This window comes from Bison bison, unplaced genomic scaffold (assembly GCF_000754665.1).
Source record: "Bison bison bison isolate TAMUID 2011002044 unplaced genomic scaffold, Bison_UMD1.0 scf7180017864141, whole genome shotgun sequence".
Taxonomy (NCBI): Eukaryota; Metazoa; Chordata; class Mammalia; order Artiodactyla; family Bovidae; genus Bison; species Bison bison.
This window is the reverse complement of record NW_011494713.1, coordinates 5,193,615-5,213,142: the sequence shown is the minus strand read 5'-3', so window position 1 is coordinate 5,213,142 and position 19,528 is coordinate 5,193,615. Positions and strand designations below refer to the sequence as shown.

General features: G+C 49.2%; 1 protein-coding gene across 3 annotated transcripts in view; it reads left to right on the top strand.

The window, feature by feature from the left end:
• PTK2B (protein tyrosine kinase 2 beta) overlaps positions 1 to 19,528 on the top strand; it is a 139,738-nt gene that overhangs the window by 96,372 nt on the left and 23,838 nt on the right. For all 3 annotated transcript variants that reach the window (XM_010840145.1, XM_010840143.1, XM_010840144.1), the window contains exons 3-18: positions 6,374 to 6,552; positions 7,063 to 7,150; positions 8,705 to 8,784; positions 11,164 to 11,226; positions 11,748 to 11,802; positions 12,234 to 12,374; positions 12,769 to 12,843; positions 13,459 to 13,560; positions 14,217 to 14,334; positions 14,889 to 14,928; positions 15,586 to 15,632; positions 16,763 to 16,813; positions 17,326 to 17,423; positions 18,137 to 18,221; positions 18,839 to 18,939; positions 19,177 to 19,292. In XM_010840145.1, coding sequence (XP_010838447.1) covers positions 6,374 to 6,552; positions 7,063 to 7,150; positions 8,705 to 8,784; positions 11,164 to 11,226; positions 11,748 to 11,802; positions 12,234 to 12,374; positions 12,769 to 12,843; positions 13,459 to 13,560; positions 14,217 to 14,334; positions 14,889 to 14,928; positions 15,586 to 15,632; positions 16,763 to 16,813; positions 17,326 to 17,423; positions 18,137 to 18,221; positions 18,839 to 18,939; positions 19,177 to 19,292 — 1,439 coding nt within the window. The remainder of the gene's footprint in view (positions 1 to 6,373; positions 6,553 to 7,062; positions 7,151 to 8,704; positions 8,785 to 11,163; positions 11,227 to 11,747; positions 11,803 to 12,233; positions 12,375 to 12,768; positions 12,844 to 13,458; positions 13,561 to 14,216; positions 14,335 to 14,888; positions 14,929 to 15,585; positions 15,633 to 16,762; positions 16,814 to 17,325; positions 17,424 to 18,136; positions 18,222 to 18,838; positions 18,940 to 19,176; positions 19,293 to 19,528) is intronic.

Here is a 19,528-nt window from a genome sequence, read left to right as displayed (position 1 = left end):
GACACAACTGAAGTGACTTAGCAGTTAGCAGCAGCAAGTGATACTTAGGAAATTTCAGGGGTTCAGAGGCTCCCTTCCCAGAAGCAAGGACAAAGAGCAGCCAAGTTCTTTTATGTACAACATCCTTTCGTCAGTAACTAGTGGGGTGACGGTGATGGTGATGGTGGGTGCAGTAGCCATTTGGTAAAGCTCCCTCCCCCCAGGAGCTTCAGGTTTCCTCCTCTAGGAAGAATGCCTTCTGGTAAAAGCCTGCTCAGTATCAAGCAGCCCCCCAAATAGTACACTCTATACTCTTCCCTACCTGAAGCTGAGATCAATCTTCCTGTGAAAATCTGTTGGATGAAGAATCTCTTAATGAATTTCCACTCTAAGGATCTAGATTTAACCTTATCCCAACATCCCTATGATAGAAGTTGGTTGTGTTTTAGAAGGAAACCTAGGGGGGAAAAAATTTGCACCAGTTATGCCCTGGAGAGTTTTACAACCACAGAGCAAAAAGTGGATACAGTCTGGTTTCTCTCAGAGACTCTTAAGTGGAAGAGAAACTGGACACAAGGCCCCTGTCAAACTGGGCAGAAATTCTATTAGTCCATTTGATATGGTGCCTTTAATTCTTATATGGCTGGGAATCTCCCTTACCAGAGACTGTCTTCATTTTGAAATTATTTAAAACATAAAAAAATTGAAAGACATGGCCTAAGTCCCATATCACCTACACCCAGATTTCCCAATTGTTTAAATGTGTCATTTTCCATATGTAGTGGCTCTATCTCTCCATAAACACGCATACACTATGCCCACTATCATTATTCTCTTCCTGAGTTATTTGAAAGCAAGTTGCAGCAGTACTGCTCCATCATTGAAAAGACTTCAGTGTTTATTTCTCCCACACAAGGCCACTCTTCTACAGAATTGTGACCATCTAAAGTGGGAAATCACCATTGCTACAATGACCACTACCATCTAAACCATTTGTTGTCCAGTTGCTAAGCCATGTCCTACTCTTTGTGGCCCCATGGAATGTAACCCCCCAGGCTCCTCTGTCCATGGGACTCTCCAGGCAAGAACACTAGAATGGGTTGCTATTTCCTTTTCCAGGGGATCTTCCTGACCCAGGGATCGAACCCATGTGTCCAGCATTGGCAGGTGAATTCTTTACTACTGAGCCACCAGGGAAGCCCAAACCATAGAACCCATTCAAATTTCACCACCTGTGCCTAAAATATCTATTTTTCCTGTCTGGTCCAGGAACACACATTGCATTTGATTGTTATATCTCTCTGGTCTCCTCCAATCTGAAAGAGTTTCTTAGTCTGAGACAGTTAAGCCCTTTATTCCATCTATCAGTCTCTGAGGAGACCACTCACCCAGGTCTGTGCTAGACTCATCGTGAACTCAGAGCAGAGATGGCCCAGACATGACGTCCTGTGCCCATCTTCGTGTATCAAGGTGGGAGGCATGTCCCTTTACTTTGTTCTAGCACTGGTCAAGTTATCTTTGTTGACCTGATCACTTGTGTCTGTCAGGTTTTCCTTTGTATTTGATTAGTGTCTAAAAGGAGATACACTCAGACCACGTCAGTATCCTCTGCCCTCCAGCCTTATCTTCCATTGATGAATCATGCCTGAACTAACCAACACTGAGTTTGTTGACAGTGATTTTCTATTTCCATCCTTTCTTCTACATTTCCTAGTTAGTATTCTACTCTAAGGAAAAACATCCTCTTCTCCCCCATTTATTTACTGATCTGTCCTAGATTCTGTTTTATTCTGTGGATGCACTCCACCATGGTAGACTGTAATGCTTATGTTCTCCCAAACTTGGCTTGTCCAGCCCCTTTGAGCTGATACTGGTTCCTTGTTATGTGTCCCCCAACATGCTCTAAACACTTCCTTTTTTCTAGCACAAAAAGGTATTCCAGGGTCATCTCAGACCTTCTTTGCCCCAGCCGGGGAATCAGCATTTCTCCAAGGAATCCTAGATCTGTTTAGTACAGAAGGGTATTTGGAAAGTAAGACTGGGTGTTTGGTATCCAGCTGACTATCAGGGTGTCATTGGTCCTAGGATGTCTCAGTAAACAGACCTTTCTCTCTCAAACCATGTTGTTGTTCAGTTGCTAAGTCGTGTCCGACTCTTTGCGACCCATGGACTGCAGCATGCCAGGCTTCCCTGTCCTTCACTATCTCCCGGAGTTTGCTCAAACTCATGTTCATTGAGTCAGTGATTCCACCCAACCATCTCATCCTCTGTCACCCCCTTCTCCTCCTGACCTCAATCTTTCCCAGCATCAGGGTCTTTTCCAATGAGTCAGCTCTTCACATCAGGTGGTCAAAGTATTGGAGTTTCAGTATCAGTCCTAATTGTTAAAATTAGGAGTGAATTTAACAAAAGACCTGTAAAACCTATACACTGGAAAATACAAATCATTGCTGACAAATGTGAAAGACAAGCAAAACGAATGGAAAGATATGCCATGTGTGAGGATTGGAAGACTCCGTGCTGTTAAGATGCCAGCTCTTCCTCGCTAAGCTATAGATGTAACACAATCTCAATCATAATTCAGCAGATATTTTAAATAGAAAGTGACAAACATTCAAAAATGTATATGGAGATGCAGAGACCCAGAATAGCACAATAATCTTGGGGAAGAAATGGCGGAAGGCTTATGCTGTTTAACTTCAAGATCTCCTCTAGGGACTTCCCTGGAGGTTCACTGGTTAAGAATGATGGTTTGGCGGTTCACTCATTCTCTGGTCTGCCTGCCAATGCAGGGGACACAGGTTCAATCCCTGGTCTGGGAACTAAGATCTCACATGCCTTGGCACCACTAAGCCTGCACACTGTGACTACTGAAGCCCAGGTACCTAGAGCTCCTATTCCAAAACAAGGAAAAGACATTGCAAAGAGAAGCCCACGTACTGCTCCTAGGGAGTATCCTCCACTCACTGCAACTAAAGAAAGCCAGTGTGCAGCAATGAAGACCCAGCACACCAAACTAAATAAAATTAATAAATAAAAATTTAAAAGGTCTTATCTAAAGCTACAGTAATGCAGACAGAGTGGCATTGGCACAGCGCAGGCAGAAATCAGTAGAACAGAACTGAGAGCCCAGAATCTATGTGGCCAATTGATTTTGACAAAGACAGCAAAACAATTCAATTAGGAAATGAAAATCAACAGCCAATGCTGAATAACCATAGATCTTTATGATTAAAAAAAATTTTTATTTGACCCCTACTTCATGCCAGACACAAAAGTTAACTCAAGCTCAATCACAGAGACAAAGGTAAAAGCTAAAACTATGAAGTTTTTATTTTATAACCTTTTAAAAATCAATTAATTTTTGGCTGCACCACGTCTTTGTTGCTGCGTGCAGCCTTTTCCTAGTTTTGAAGCGCAGGGGTTCCTCTCCGGTTGCGGTCTGCAGTCTTCTCTTATTGTGGAGCATGGGCTCTAGGGAACGAGGACTCCAATAGTTGTGGCACACAGGTTTAGTTATCCCTCTGCACATGGAATCTTCCCAGACCAGGGATTGAACCCACGACCCCTGCATTGGCCACTGGACCACAGGGAAGTTCTAAAGCTATGAAGTTTATACACGAAAACAGGAGAATATATTCATGATTTGGAGACAGGCAAAGATTTCTTAAGATGCAAAAAGCACTGGCCATAAAAGACTATTTTGGTAAATGAGACTTTATTGAAAGATGCTGTTAAGGAAATAAATAATAGGCACAGTACAAATCTGGGCTTCCCTGGTAACTCTGCTGATAAAGAATCCACCTGCAATACAGGTGATCCTGGTTCGATTCCTGGGTCTGGAAGATCCCCTGGGGAAGGGATAAGCTACCCACTCCAGTGTTCTTGGGCTTCCCTGGTGGCTCAGATGGTAAAGAATCCACCTGCAATGTGGGTGTCCTGGGTTTGATCCCTGGGTTGGGAAGATCCCTTGGAGAAGGGAATGACTACCTACTCTAGTATTCTGAGCTAGAGAATTTCATGGACAGAAGAGTCTGGCAGGCTACAGTTCAAGGGGTCTCAGAGTCAGACACAACTGAGCGACTTTCACTTTCTTTCACAGGACAGATCTAGAGAAAATATTCATAAAACATATGCAAAGTACTTTTATCTAGATTGTATAAGGACCTCCAACAGTCAATAGACACACATACACACTGGACAACGAATTTGAACAAGTACCTCACAAAGGAAGATACAGCAATTGTTACAAGCAGATGGAAGAGTGCTCAATATTGTTAGTCTTCAGGGAAATGCAAGTTAAAAACACAATGGGATACTATGCATATTCACTAAAATGTCTAATATTAAAAACATTTCTAACACCAAAAGTTGGAGAGGATGCAGTGTAATGGACATCTCATATATCACAATATATATATATAATGGAATCATCGTAGCAATCACTTATAAAGTTCATCTACCTTTGACCCAGTCATTTCTCTCCTAGGTATTTGTCCAGAGGAAATGACAACACACATACTCAAAAAGACTTGTACATTAATGCTCATAGTAATTTTATTTACAATAGCAAAAATGAAGAATAGCCCAGGTATTTAGCAACAGGAGGATGAATAATATATACGAAATGATTCCAATTATAGGAAGTTCTACAACAGGCAAAGCTAAGTAAAAGTGGGAGGAAAAAATTGTTGCCTAGAACCAGAAATAGGAATGTACCATGAAAGTTGACTGAAAAGGGATATGAGGGAACTTTCTGGAGATCTGGAAATATCTTAATTGATATGTGGGTTGCACAGGTTGTGTTCATGTGTCAAACTGTGTACCTAAACTTTGTATCTTTAAATTAATATATATTTCACTGTGAAAGAAGAACTGTAAAAATTGATGATAGTTGAGTGGTGGTTAAGTAGTAGATGGTGGTGTTATAGAAGAAGTAAAAATGACGAAATGTTAGTAACTGTTGAAGATGGGTGGGGTATACATGGGGATTTATTATACTAATCTACTGACTTCTGTCTTCTTCATATATATTAGAAGTTTTCAATATTCACAGAGGTCTCAGACTGGGTGGCATGTACTGCAAAGATACTCAACAGAGATTGGTTAGTGCTTGGGAGTTTTTTCATTTGCCTTTAGAGCACTTTTTACTCCATCAGGAGTGGGCTTGATTGACCAATTATGTGTGAAACTCCATGAGAAACCTGAGTTAAAGTGGAACCAATGTGATTTCAGAACTAGACAGGACTTTATAGATGGTGGTTTTCCAGGCTGCTGTCAATGGGCCTCTTAATCCAACTAAGGCTCCAGGCCAGGCTGTGGGGTGGGCTGGCTTCTGATCAAGAAAGCAGGAATAAGGAGGGCACCTAATTTTTTGTCAGTACTCTGTTTCTGGTGGCCATGCTTCTTGTGCAGAAATGGTGCCACTTAATCCCTAATGCTAGTCCTGCCCTTCTATCTTACCCTGCCCACCTTTCCATGAAGCAGCTTGATCTAGTACTAGTCCTCAGAGTCCAGGGCTCAGAGTCCATATTCCACCTTAATGCCATGAGCTGTGTGATCTCCATTAAAATGAAGTGAAGTGAAAGTCGCTCAGTTGTGTCCGGCTCTTTGTGACCCCATGGACTATATAGTACATGGAATTCTCCAGGTCAGAATACTGGAGTGGGTAGCCTTTCCCTTCTCTGGGGGATCTTCCCAACCCAGGGATCGAACCTAGCTCTTGAACCCAGCTCTCCTGCATTGCAGGCAGATTCTTTACCAGCTGAGCCACAAGGGAAGCCCAAGAATACTGGACTGGGTAGCTTATCCCTTCTCCAGCGGATCTTCCCAGCCCAGGCATTGAACCTGGGTCTTCTGCATTGCAGATGGATTCTTTACCAAATGAGCTATCAAGGAAGCCCCTGTGATCTCCATAAGTTTCCCCATCAGCCAAATGGGGATGTAATACCTGCTCCCTTGTGTTGCACAGATTCAGTGAAATAATGTATGCACAGTTCCCAGAAATGCCTACTGCAGACACTTAGTAATGCTGGCTGAATTGGAAGTCATTCAGAGGGTGCTTCTTACATGGTCAGTGCTCGGTAGTTATGGATTGGTTGGGTTGGAATGAAATGCATAAGCATGGAATCCATGCTGTTTGCCTCACTGCATTTTCTCCTTTGCTTCTCCTCTCAGTTCCTCCATTTCTGTCTGATTTTGCAAAGTCGTTCATTCATCACATAGAGCCTGCTGTGTACCAAGCCTTACACTAAGTGCTAGTGAATTAGCAATGAATAAAACGTTTAAGTCAGAATCCCACCCTAGAGAATCACACTTCCAGGGGCTCTGTGAGGACTGTAGGAGCCCAGAAGGGCATACCCCTGAGTCAAGCCTCCTCTCTTCTCCTCTGTAGGACGTCATCGCCTCCATCCTGCTGAGTGGGCGGATCGGGCCCAACATCCAGCTGGCTGACTGCTATGGGCTGAGGCTGAAGCACATGAAGTCAGATGAGATCCACTGGCTGCACCCGCTGATGACAGTGGGGGAGGTGCAGGACAAGTATGAGTGTCTACACGTGGAAGCCGAGTGGAGGTAGGAGAGGAGCCGCAGGTTCTGGAGTGGGGGAGGGGGAAATGAGGAGTAGGGAGACCCTGGGAGGCCTTTCCTCAGAGCACTTACTGAGTGGCGTATTAGGTTGGCCCTTCTGTAGCATCCAATGCACGTGTTTGCGAAGACCTAATAAGGGCTGACCACACATCCGCATTCCAAGATGGATATCTAGGTGCATCCCTGGACTGGATGCTCTTGGAGCTGTGGAGGAGGAGGAGCAGAAGTGCAAGGAGGAGGGGGAGCCAGGCCAAGGGCTGGGGAGTGAACCTAAGGAGAACAGCTACCATCGCGGGGAGGAGAGGGAGAGTCAGAACCAGCACTGACCACTGTGGTTGGCAACCCACCCCTCTGTCCTCTGCGGTCCTCCACCCACCCGTGGAAAAGAAGGAAAGAAGGAGCAAGTCCTGAATGGGTAGCCAGGGGCTCCGTGGGCAGCCCCTGGTAGGACCAGCTTCCCTCTGTCAACCAGAGAATTTGAACTTCCTGTCCCAGGTATGACCTTCAAGTCCGCTACCTGCCAGAGGACTTCATGGAGAGCCTGAAAGAAGACAAGACCACGCTGCTTTATTTTTACCAACAGGTAAAAGTATTTTATCTTCCAGTCCCCTGGGTCCTATGACCATCCTCTCCTGGGGAGATGGAAAGACAAGGCTTGCATTTTGAAGGTCCCATTCCAGGAAACTTCTCTCGGGGACATTCCTTGGTCCCTGGTCAGCTATCCAAATCTGCTTCCTTCACACCTGAGGGCTGAATGACCCCTCCCCATAGACACAGGCCCTCTTGGATTTTCCTAGGGGCTATTTACTACCCAGAAGACCTGGCTGGGGAAGCAGGCAGAGCAAGTCCAAAGAGAAGGGAAGCAGTCATAGCACACAGGCTTGGCTGTCTGACACAGCTGGTTTCTAGCCCACTTTTGCCACTTCTCAACCTGAAACCCCTCAGGACGTAATTTACCTGCATGAGGTTGTTTCCTCTTCTATAAAAAGGGGATGATAAGAAGAATACGTACATTATTGGGCTGCCATGAAGACCTAACGATAGTACTAGCAGTGTACTGGTAAACCAACTCTGATTTGTAGTACTTGCCAATTTCCATGGTGTAAATAACCCCTGGTAGCTCAGGCAGTAAAGAATCCACCTGCAATGCAGGAGACCTGGGTCCAGAAGATCCCCTGTAAAAGGAAATGGCAACCCACTCCAGTATTCTTACTTGGGAAATCCCATGGACAGAGGAACCTGATGGGCTACAATCTGTGGGGTCACAAGAGTCAAACACAACTTAGCAACTAAACTAAATCAAATACTCCCATCTTGGCTCACAAAATTTTGGAAAACTTAATAACTGACTTCCACGAGCTGTTTGGAGCTCACCACACTCCTGGCTGTAGTGCCCCTGAGGTGCCCAGCACAAGACATGGCGGGGAATAAGCACTTTGTGCATGAGAGCCGCCATGGCTGTTTTGTGTCTGGCCTTTGCCCCAGCCTACATCTTCCTCCTGGTCCTCTAGAGACCAAGCCAGACTTTTCTTGTATCTTGGGTGACATCCAACACTACTTACCAACAAGGCTTTGGGTAAATTACTGCCTGCATGTGTGCTGTCGCTCAGTCATGTCCGACTCTGCAAACCCAAGGACTGTAGTCCACCAGGCTCCTCTCGCCTCTCCAGGCTAGAATACTGGAGTGGGTTGCCATGCCCTCCTCCAGGGGATCTTCCCAACCCAGGGGTCAAACCCTCATCTGTGTCTCCTGCACTGCAAGAGGATTCTTTACTCCTGAGCCATCGGGAAGCCAGAATAAATGACTAACTCCTCCCCCCATTCCCAGTTTCTTTATCTCCAAAGTGAGGAGTGGGAGAGGGGAACCTGAACTTCCTGCCTTGTGGACCCTTAAAAAAACGTGCTATGAAAGTGCTTCAAAAACTCGATCATGCCTGTGGGGGCACAATCGACACTACCCAGGGCACCTCCCCCTCCTGCTACGCAGTTGTGCCTTTGTCGGGGGAGGGATGAGAGACCACTCAGGGCAGCAGGATGGTGTTCAAAGCCCCCTCCACCTCCTGGGGCCTCTGCTCATCTCAGGGAAATAAATGGGGAGCGAGGCGAGAGTCTGAACTGTGGCCTTTCTCCCTGCCAGCTCCGGAATGACTACATGCAGCGCTATGCCAGCAAGGTCAGCGAGGGGATGGCCCTGCAGCTGGGCTGTCTGGAGCTCAGGTAGGTGGCCTCTGGGCCACTCCAGGGAGGTTGCCTGCTCCTTCCCTCCTCCACTGGGCTCTCGGCCAGCTTGGACACTCTTCCAAGGCAGGAATGTGAGATCCGGAAGGGGACAAGTGGTGGCTGACAGACGGTAAAGCCCTGAGGTGCTCACCGTCTGGCCCTGGGAAGAGAGGTGCCAGCCCTCTCTCTGTTCCGTGTCCCCTGTCTGCCTTTCGCTGCCATTGTTCTTGCCTCCAGGCTCCAGCTTCTTCCTTCTACCTGCCATCCAGGTGATCCAGTAAACGTTCCTTTGAATACTAGGCAAGCTTCTGGGAGATACTCGAATGCTGGGATTCCATCTGTGTTGCTCACTGCTGTATTCCCCACTCCAGTAGGTGCTAATAGACGTGTACAGAGTCGGTAAATCATCCAGCTCAGACACTCAGTCTATTTCTGACTCTGGGACCCCACAAACTGTAGCCCACCAGGCTCCACTGTCCGTAGGATTCTCCAGGCAAGAATACTGGAGTGGGTTGCCATTTCCTCCTCCAGGAGATCTTTCCAACCCAGGGATTGAACCTGCATCTCCTGCACTGCAGACTAATTCTTTACCACTGAGCCACCAAGGAAGTCCCCAAAGTTGTTTGCTTTCCCTCAACATTCCTAGAAAACCTCGGAGCATGCCTGTGAAGCACACCTTGAGAGCAGGCAGTGTGGCCCTGGTCTCTTCCTTCAGTGCCCACTCAAGGGTCTCTCCATCTTGAAGTCTCCCATTTCCCAGGTCCACCCCACTTACCCCTCCCTGCATGGATTGGCCATAAGGCCCTATGTATGCACCACTCTGTCAGATGCCGAGTGGTTCACATGCACTAGTCTGAAATCCATCAAATCCTTGAACTCAGGGTTGGTGCCACCTTCTCCTGGCACACATGAGGGCACAGTATGAATTTGAATGATTGGGTAACTATGAAAGATCTAAAGACCTCTTTGCTGGTGGACATGTGCTGACATTTATTTTGTAGAGTTACTTAACTACATGCAACATGCCAATATGGTCAGTTACCTGGAAGTACATTTTGCAGCTCACCCAACCCAGGGGGCGTTGCAGATGGCCACACTGCCTTGTACAATGTGGAGTATTTGGAACATGTAGGGAAGGAGAAAAAGTGACTAAAATCATGAACGAGAGATAACCTCCATTAGCAGAGTAGCTCCAAGTCAGGTTTTTTCCAATGCATTTTTTTTTCCTCTAAAATTTTTCCTCTAAAATAATTATTACTACTTATCTTGATTGACAATATGCTCAAAAATACCATTTATTAAAAATTGTTAAGGACGTAGCAGTACATGTTTCAAGTTTTTATATAAAGCTCATCTATGATTTCATGCTTTAGATAGTCTTCTAAGTTCCATGATTTGAGAATATTTCCCTAGCTTTTCTTCTAGTTTTAAAATAATTTTATTATTAAAATTTCCCCTTTAATCTATCTAGAATAAATATTTAGAATAAAGTGTGAGATGAAAGCCTAAGCATACTCTTTTCTAAACACTGTAAATTTTGTAAACTTATTGTTTATTAATCATAAGTTAGTTGCCCTTCTCTGCTTATGGTATCAGCAGCATAAAACTATTCCCAGATGTGCACAAGTACACGTGGGTTGAAGTAACACTGAGTTACTAATGTATGATCAGGAGTGGGACAATGTCTGCAACAGTTGAAGAAATTACTAGACACAATGATCCAAACAGGGAAGGGAAGATAAGACAAATAGTATTGGCTATTTGGTCTCCACGTAAACAATTATTATAAATGAGTAATACATAAAAATCTCCATGAAGACATACATTTTAAGGGAAAATCATAATTAAAGAATATCTATAAAAATTTAATAGATGTCACCCCAGGTGGTAGGATTATGGATTTATTTTCTTCTTCTGTCCCATAAATGCTAAATTTTTTTGTGTATATTTTATAATTATTTGCATGCATACACATAGATTTCCAGAGGTAGCAAATGAGGGGAAAGGAAGTCACAAAGGGAACACAGAACCTAAAAGGTGGATGTCGGTGTTCCTCAGCTATAAGTCGAGTGTTGGCTGCCTTGGGTCATTTATTTTCAGAGACCACTGGTAGAACCTCTATCCTCCTCCTTTGCCCACAAACTCTATAAGCCAGAGGTGGACACCCTGGAGTACAACTGAAGTCTTTCCTAGGAAGGAAATTTGCAGGTTTTCTAAAACTCATAGTTTTCTAAATACTGAATTTTTCGCCTCTCCTTCCTTTCTCCCTCCCAGTGGTTCCCACATCCGGCAGGGGAGGGTGCTTCTAGTCCAACATGTGGGCATTGGGTGGCCCAGCTCTGATGGCCCTGTTCCCCGTGGCTTCTGTCTCTGCAGGCGGTTCTTCAAGGACATGCCCCACAACGCACTTGACAAAAAGTCCAACCTCGAGCTCCTGGAGTAAGTCCCGGGACTGGCCCCAGCCTCTCCTCCCTTCCCCGCTCCTGCTTTGCTCTTCTTGCTCACCTCCTATACACCTCCACCCCCAAGACCAGAGCCAGGCAAGACCCATCTCCCTGGTGTGCTCACCTTTCCCTGATTGGCCCGAAGTCCTGAGTTGGGGATATAGAAAGTATTAGTCACTCAGTCTTGTCCAATTCTTTGCAACCCCATGGACAGTAGCCCACCAGGCTCCTCTGTCCATGGAATTCTCCAAGCAAGAACACTGGAGTGGGTTGCTGCTGCTGCTGCTGCTGCTAAGTTGCTTCAGTAGTGTCTGACTCTGTGCGACCCCATAGACGGCAGCCCACCAGGTTCCACCATCCCTGGGATTCTCCAGGCAAGAGTGGGTTGCCATTTCCTTTTCCAGAGGATCTTCCTGACCCAGGGATCGAACCTGGGTCTCCCGCAACACAGGCAGTTCTTTACCATTTGAGCCACCAAAGGGGATTCAAATGCTGCTTTTTCCCCCTTACTCTCAGGAGAGAAGTGGGCCTGGACCTGTTTTTCCCAAAGCAAATGCAGGAGAACTTAAAGGTGAGGAAACCAGTGGATGAAGAGCCCAGGAAGACTCCCTTCGTGTCTCCCTTATGTCGCCCAAGGATTAGATCTATAAGGGATGGAGATGGGGACCCTCGGGGAAGCCAGGGTATCTGTGCTGCCTTAGGCCATCTGGACCTGAGACCATGCATCTTGTGAGCCCATCTGTGTCCGGGAATCAAGAAACCCTGTTCTAGTTCCACATCAAAGGCCAGTTAGCTCTATGGCCTGAGCACCGGGGATGCTACCACCCCGCCTCCCTCCCAGGGCCATGGTGAGCTCCCTTGAGACCACCATGATGTAAGAGATCACCACTGCCCTCATGGTCTATAGAGGCCTAAGGAACTGTCCTACAGCAGCGTGCAGGCCTGCGGTGAGATCCTAAGGGAAGGAATCAGGCCCCGCTCACCCCTGACCCTCTCGCCCAGCCCAAGCAGTTCCGGAAGATGATCCAGCAGACGTTCCAGCAGTACGCCTCGCTCCGGGAGGAGGAGTGCGTCATGAAGTTCTTCAACACCCTTGCAGGCTTCGCCAACATTGACCAGGAGACTTATCGCTGTGAACTCATTGTAACGCCACCTTCTTTTCATTCTACCCCTGACCCAAATCTCAAGCCTCTCAGGAGGGCAACTCAGGGTGGGGATGGGGATCAAGACAACCCTCCAACCTACTGCTTGTAGATTCTGTGGCACCAGGACCTCCCCCAGTGTATCTGAAAATGCAACTAACGCTAAGCTACTTGCTTGCCGAAGGGAGCTGAAACCTTGGCTCCAACTCTGGGAGGAGGTGGGCAGTGCTGGCAGAGTGTTGGGAGTGGGGTGATCTGTATGGTGGGAGGTTAGGATGGAAGGAGCTAGAGGGCCCAGGAGACATGGCTTGTGTCTAGCTAGTGAACTGTTTTCAAGCCTCTGAAACACGGGCGGACAGAGAAGAGGCAACAATCTGTCTCTCCTTTGATTCCAGCAAGGATGGAACATTACTGTGGACCTGGTCATTGGCCCTAAAGGCATCCGCCAGCTGACAAGTCAAGATGCGAAGGTAGAGAGAGATGGGGTGGGGAGGGAGGCAGGCCCCACCCAGCTCCAGGCAGAGCGTTCTTCCCCTTTTGGCTGCCTCCCATTCTGGCCTGTCCCATCGGTTCTTCCACCCCATTGCTGAGAGCAGAGAGGCTTTTGGTATCAGTAGCCGTGGGGAGGCTATTTGGGATAACGGCATGGGGAGCATGGGCCATTACATCCCTGGGACTGTCCCTGGCACAGAGGGGGTGGGGACAGATGTGGTTAAGGTGGGGGAGGGGAAGAGGGAAGGATACTTCTGTTGCTCTTCTGGCAATAGTAGCTGCTCTTTCAATGGCATATGGGGCTATCATGTCCCTGGGAGTCAGAATAACCAGGTCCAGCCCTGGCCCTACCACCAGCTTGGCATATGACTGTGGGCAAACCTTGACTCTTCCCAGGCTCATTTTTTCTTCTGCAAGGGGCTTGGGCTAGGTGATCCTTCTAACCTGAATGGTCTTTGATTCCCTCTTCATCCCCGCCGAGAGACTCCAATGCCTGGTTCTTCCTCGATCCTCACCCCCACCCCATACTGATCAATCCTCATGCCCTGATCCCAGGAATGGGATGGTCTGAAGGAACCCCTCCTTTCCCACAGCCCACCTGCCTGGCCGAGTTCAAGCAGATCAAGTCCATCAGATGCCTCCCTCTAGAAGAGGGCCAGGCGGTACTGCAGCTGGGCATCGAAGGCGCTCCCCAGGTGAGCATCTCTGATTGGGCATGCCTGCTCAAGCCAGCCTGGCCAGGGCTTCCCTGGCTGCTGAGATCTTGTTAAGTAAAGGGCACCTAGTTCTTAGACCAGGTAACAGGATGATGTCAAACTAAGGAAAAGTACATCAGGAAGCAAAACTGTTGTTTAAAATGTCAAGAAAAAAGTTGTAGGAAGTTTGGGGGAGGGCAGGAGTAAAGTGACCAGGAATCAAGGTACAGATCAGAGGTCTAACTGTGAGCAGGTAACAATGACTCAGAACCAAGACCTTGGGGATCCAGGGCTTTTTGTAGGTGGGAGAATGGGAGAGACCTCAGACCACAAACAGGTTGTATGCCTGTCCTTTCATCCACGTGTCCTCTGCCCCACTCCCTCCCTCTTCCCTTTTCTCCATTTCTGCTCAAGCATGCAAGGCATGTGCTGTACACTGAGTGACTAGAAAAAGGCATTCCCTTCCTGGAGTGTAAGATGGTCAGTTGGGCGGGGTGACGGGAGCGCCCCCTGGTGGCAATAGGGAATTCAAGCCGAGCCCCAGAAGAAGAGCTGGTGGAATCCAGGCAGGCCATGGTTAGAAGTCCTGCAGTCCCGTGGGGTTGACTCTAGCCAAGGCTCTGGGGTCTCATCCTTGGCTGGTCTCTTCCCTGCAGTCTTTGTCCATCAAAACCTCCTCTCTGGCAGAGGCCGAGAACATGGCTGACCTCGTAGATGGTTACTGCCGGCTGCAAGGAGAGCACAAGGGCTCTCTCATCATTCGAACCAAAAAAGGTGTGTTTCCACTTGAAGGTAACCTGGCCCAACAGGCAGTGGGTGGCATACCCGAGCCAAGCCTCTGGGGAGGAGCAGGAGAAGCTAAACCATTGACGGATATGTGAATGAAGAGCCTTTGGAAGTGGGGAGGGGCTCACCCAGCCCTGCTGGACACTCCCTGTGATCCCATCCCAGATGCTTGGCTACAGCCCTGGCCCCGCTGACCAAGGGTGGCACGGGGTGCGGGAGTCAACTTGATGGAGAGATGTTTGTCGCCCTGGGAAGATCAAAGCTATTCCCAGAACATGGCTGGTCCGTCCTGTTTGGCGATGGAATCAGAAAGCAAGGGTCAGGCTGGGACGTGTGACAGTGGCAGAGGAAGTCTGAGAGTTTCTTCTGCTGAAAGGATTCCAGTTCAGGGCAACAGCGTATCCAGCTTCCACTCGACTCTCATGGGCCACAGTGGCGGGAGGGGTCTCCTGTGTGTCGGCTGGTAGAAGCAGTGAGGTTCGTCATCCATCCGGGACCTGTGTCCCTGGTTCCAGCTCCCCTTCTTCTTCTCCTCTCCCCAGATGGTGAGAAGCGGAACAGTCTGCCCCAGATCCCCACGCTGTGAGTACAACCAACCGCGAGGCTGAGGCGGAGAACCGGCCCCGCCCTCAGCCGGTGTCTTCCTTACGAAGGCAGACCGAACAGAGAGGGGGCCTCCCCCGCCACGGTTTCCAGTTTCTGGCCCCCAGGAGAAAATGATGGAATTCCAGCATTTCACAAGTGGTTATTTTTCACCAGTAAATTTCTCCCAGTAAATTCGTTCAGGGTTATATTCCTGTGTCCTAAAGCCACCTGGCACCATCTTGGGCCGAGGAGGGCGGGGTGGGGAATTGCTGCTGTCCTCTCCTTTGGCGCTAGTGCTAAAGCACTTGCCTGCCAGTGTAAGAGACATGGGTTCAATCCCTGGGTTGGGAAGATCCCCTGGAGAAGGGCATGGCAACCCACTCCAGTACTCTTGCCTGGGGAATCCCATGGACAGAGGAGCCTGGCGGGCTACAGTCCATAGAGTCGCAGAGTCGGATGCAACTGAAACGACTTAGCAAGCAAAGCTCCCTCCTGTCTCCTGGTGGCCTGGGCCATGCTCCCAGCTTAGTGCCATCAGAACACGCTGCTTCTCCAGGCAGGGTGGGAGGGAGAGAGGGGGAATGAGGCCGCCCTGGGTGGGCACTTCCAGGCTCTGAGCTCACTGGGCTCCTGCCCTGTCCTCTCCTCCTGTAGAAACCTGGAGGCTCGGCGGCCCCACCTCTCAGAAAGCTGCAGCATAGGTAAGCCTGCCCACCTGCTGCCTGTCCTCTGCCTGCGCCCAGAGCCTCCCTTCTGCCTGCTCTTGTGGCAATTTGAAGGATTCTCTCAAAGTTACAGACAAATGAACTTCCCCTATGACTGCTCAATGACGGCTAAAAATAAATAGCTAACTGTGTATTGGGTGGGGCTTCCCTTGTGTCTCAATGGTAAAGAACTGACCTGCCAATGCAAGAGACACAAGAGACATAGGTTCGATCCCTGGGTCGGGAAGATCGATGGAGAAGGAAATTGCAATCCACTCCAATACTCTTGCCTGGAGAATCCCATGGGCAGAGGAGCCTGGCAGGCTACAGTCCATGGGGTTGAAAAGAGTTGGACATGACCTAGCAACTGAGCATGAACATGAACATGTATTAGGCAGCTAGTGGGGCGCCATGTTTGTCTTGGTCAGCTCAGGCTTCATAAAAAAGCCGCAGACTGGGGAGCTTAAACGTTTAAACAGACATTGATTTCTGACAGCTCTGGAGGTGGAAGTCCAAGACCAAGATGCCAGTGTGGTGGGGTCCTGGTGAGGTCTCTCTTCCCAGCTTGCAGACAGCCACCTCCTCCATGTCCTCGTGTGGTGGACAGATGGAGAGCTCTAGTCTCTCTTCCTCTTCTTCTAAGGACACTCATCCCACCATGGGGGCCCCACCTTCATGACTTCATCTAACCCTAATCACCTCCCAAAGACCCCTTCAAACACCACCGCTCCTGGGGTTAGGGTTTCAACATATGCATTTGAGGGGACGCAAGCATTCAGTTCATGACAGTGTTAAATACATAACTGGTATTGTTTTCTTTAATATTTACATTCCCCAGAAATAGTCATTTCACAGAAAGGGAAGCAGATCAAAGGAGATGAACCAACTTGCCCTAAATAGCCAGGCAGCAGCAAGGAGGACTCAGGCTGAGGACCCTGGGCCCTGCGGCCACCCAGATACCTGGGGGAAACCCATTCTCCCCTGGCTCCTCCCCAAGTCCCTCCCAGTGATGTCAGCTTAGTTCCACTGACCTGTGGCGGGCGGGGCAGGAGGGGGGCTCACACCTGGTTCCTGGTGATGCCCCCCTCAAGGCATCTTGCCCATGGGGTGTCCTCCTGTCATTTCAGAATCAGACATCTATGCTGAGATCCCTGACGAGACCCTGCGAAGACCAGGAGGTAGATCCCTGACCACCCCCCACCCCATGTCAACCACTGCCAGAGCCGTGGGAAGTGACATCTGGGGACACATATGACATCACAAGGGGACTTTCTTTCCTTCCCATGTCATCTTCCACGTGTGTCTCAGACAGGGACACAGCTGAGTGAGGCACCTGTGATTTGAAAGCAGAGATCATTGTTTTTATCCCGTCACCATTGACCTTTGGTGTGTCTGTGGTGGAGGGGCGTGCTAAGAGCATGGACATGGGACTCAGCTTTCCCAAGTCTGAGACAATGGAACCTTCTAGACCCCCTTTCCCAGTCTAGCCCCTGGTTCCTGGCTGAGGTGTTGGTGGGGGAGGTCTGGTCACACCTGGGCAGAAGGGGTCGGAGCCTGGTGTTAGAGTTCTGGATACTCGGAATCCCAGGGATCTGGGCATTCAGAATCCCCGGGGACGTCAGTTCTTGGATTCCCAGGGGGTGCCAACCAGTTTTGTGCCCCAGGACTGTCTGTTCTATCCCCTGTGCAGGCCCACAGTATGGCATCGCCCGGGAAGATGTGGTTCTGAATCGTATTCTCGGTGAAGGCTTTTTTGGGGAGGTCTATGAAGGTGTCTACACAAATCACGTGAGTTCATGATATCCAAGTTCTGCTCTTCAGTAGAAAGAGAAAGGAGCTCAAATACTCTAGTGTTGGGGGAGGTGGTGTGCTGTGGTGTGTGGAACTTCATGCATTTGGCCTTTGCAGTGTTTATGAAATACGCAGGGAGTGATGAAAACAAGAGTCATTTCCCAGAAAGGCTGCAATTGCAGGGATCGGAAGAGAGGCAACATCTATGGGGCATGGGGTGGGGCCCAGCGGCGGGGACTGAGTCTTATGGGAGAACATGAAGGGGGAAGCTCGCAGTTGTGAGAAAGGCAAGGTGGGCTCCAAGGTCACCAATGGGGGCTGGACAAGTTTGCCTTTGTGTTCGTGCTTCAACCAGGCCTGGGGAAAAAGCAAAATTGTAAAAACCAACAATAAAGAGAAAAAGGCCTGGATGCTATGTCTGATGATGGCCTTGCATGTGACCTGCACACACCCGCTAACTTTGGGCAGGTCACATGGACCCCCAGCCTCCGTGCCCTCACCTGGACAGCCAGGGGTTCAAGGGATCTGATCTTCGGCGTTCCTCCAGTCCAAATGTACCCTGATCAGGAGGAAGTGGGTGTGGAGGAGAGGAGGGGAAGAGATAGGAAGTAAAGGCTTTGCAGAGACCCAGATGTCACCTGTCTCCTGGGGATGCCAGGGTGGGGCGTTCTGGGCAGAACTGAGGGTACCTGGACACACTCTTATTTCAGAAAGGAGAGGTGATCAACGTGGCTGTGAAGACCTGCAAGAAAAACTGCACTCTGGATAACAAGGAGAAGTTCATGAGTGAGGCAGGTAGGTGTCCCTGGGGAGACACCAGCACAGGGGCTAAAAAAAGCCAAGAGACTATGCAGACCAGGAAGCAGGAAGGGGTCAAAGCATCTGCGGTGGAGGTCGGGGAGGCAGTGGACAGAGCTAATATCCACAGGGGGGAAAGGCTGCACCCCTGGCTCTCGGTCCAGCCAGCAGACCTTGATTCTTGCTTTGGGCCTTGGAAGCGCTGGAGCACCTATCCCTATCCCCTAGTCCCTAGTCCCTGGCACCTAAAACAAAACCTTCACCCTAACCCTAACACTTAACCACAACCCTAACAGCTAACCCTACCCTGAACCTAAACCTAAACACTAGCCCAAACCCTAACCCTAATCCCTAGCCGTAACCCTAAACACTAACCCTAACCCCTAAACCTAACCCCAACCCCAACCCTAAACCTAACTCCTAACCCCGAACCTTAATACCTCACCCCAACCCTAATCCCTAATCCCTAAACCCTAACCCTAACTCCTAATCCCTAGCTCCTAACACTAATCCCTAACCCTAACACCTAACCACTAACCATAACACCTAACCCCTAACCCTGCCTTAACCCTAAACCTAACCCCTAACCCTAACCCTCTCACCCCCACTTGCAGTGATCATGAAGAACCTGGACCACCCGCATATTGTGAAGCTGATCGGCATCATCGAAGAGGAGCCCACCTGGATCATCATGGAACTGTACCCCTACGGGGAGGTGAGCTGGAGGGCCAAGGAGGACCCCTGTGATGACAGCTGGACTGCAGTGGAGCAACACCTAGGGAGAGGGTAGCCACAGAGGATGCATTTGGAGCCAGGGGCCCTTAACTCCCGGCAAGGCTGTTTGGAGAGGAAGTTGCCAGATTCTTCTGCCAGCCTGGGTGTCCCCTCCCCCATCCCCCAGCTCCACACCCAGGTCAGGCAGAATCTTCAGGGCATCTTCCCTTTCCTACAGCTGGGCCACTACCTGGAGCGAAACAAGAACAGCCTGAAGGTGCTCACTCTTGTCCTGTACTCGCTGCAGATCTGCAAGGCCATGGCCTACCTGGAGAGCATCAACTGTGTCCACAGGTGAGGCTGGGGAGGGCCCTGGAGAAGGAGGGGTCAGGTACAGACCAGGATTGAAGGCCTGGCTTTGGTCCCGCTTAGGTGACAGCTTGAGCACCTTCTTGGGACCCGTGTCCCCCTCTAAAAGTACAACAGCCAGCGGTCCCTCCCAGGATTGCTAGGAAGAGGAAATCTGAAATCGGGGGTGTCTGCCTGTAACTCAGTAGCCCGCATCCCTGTGGATGCAGGAAATCACTTCC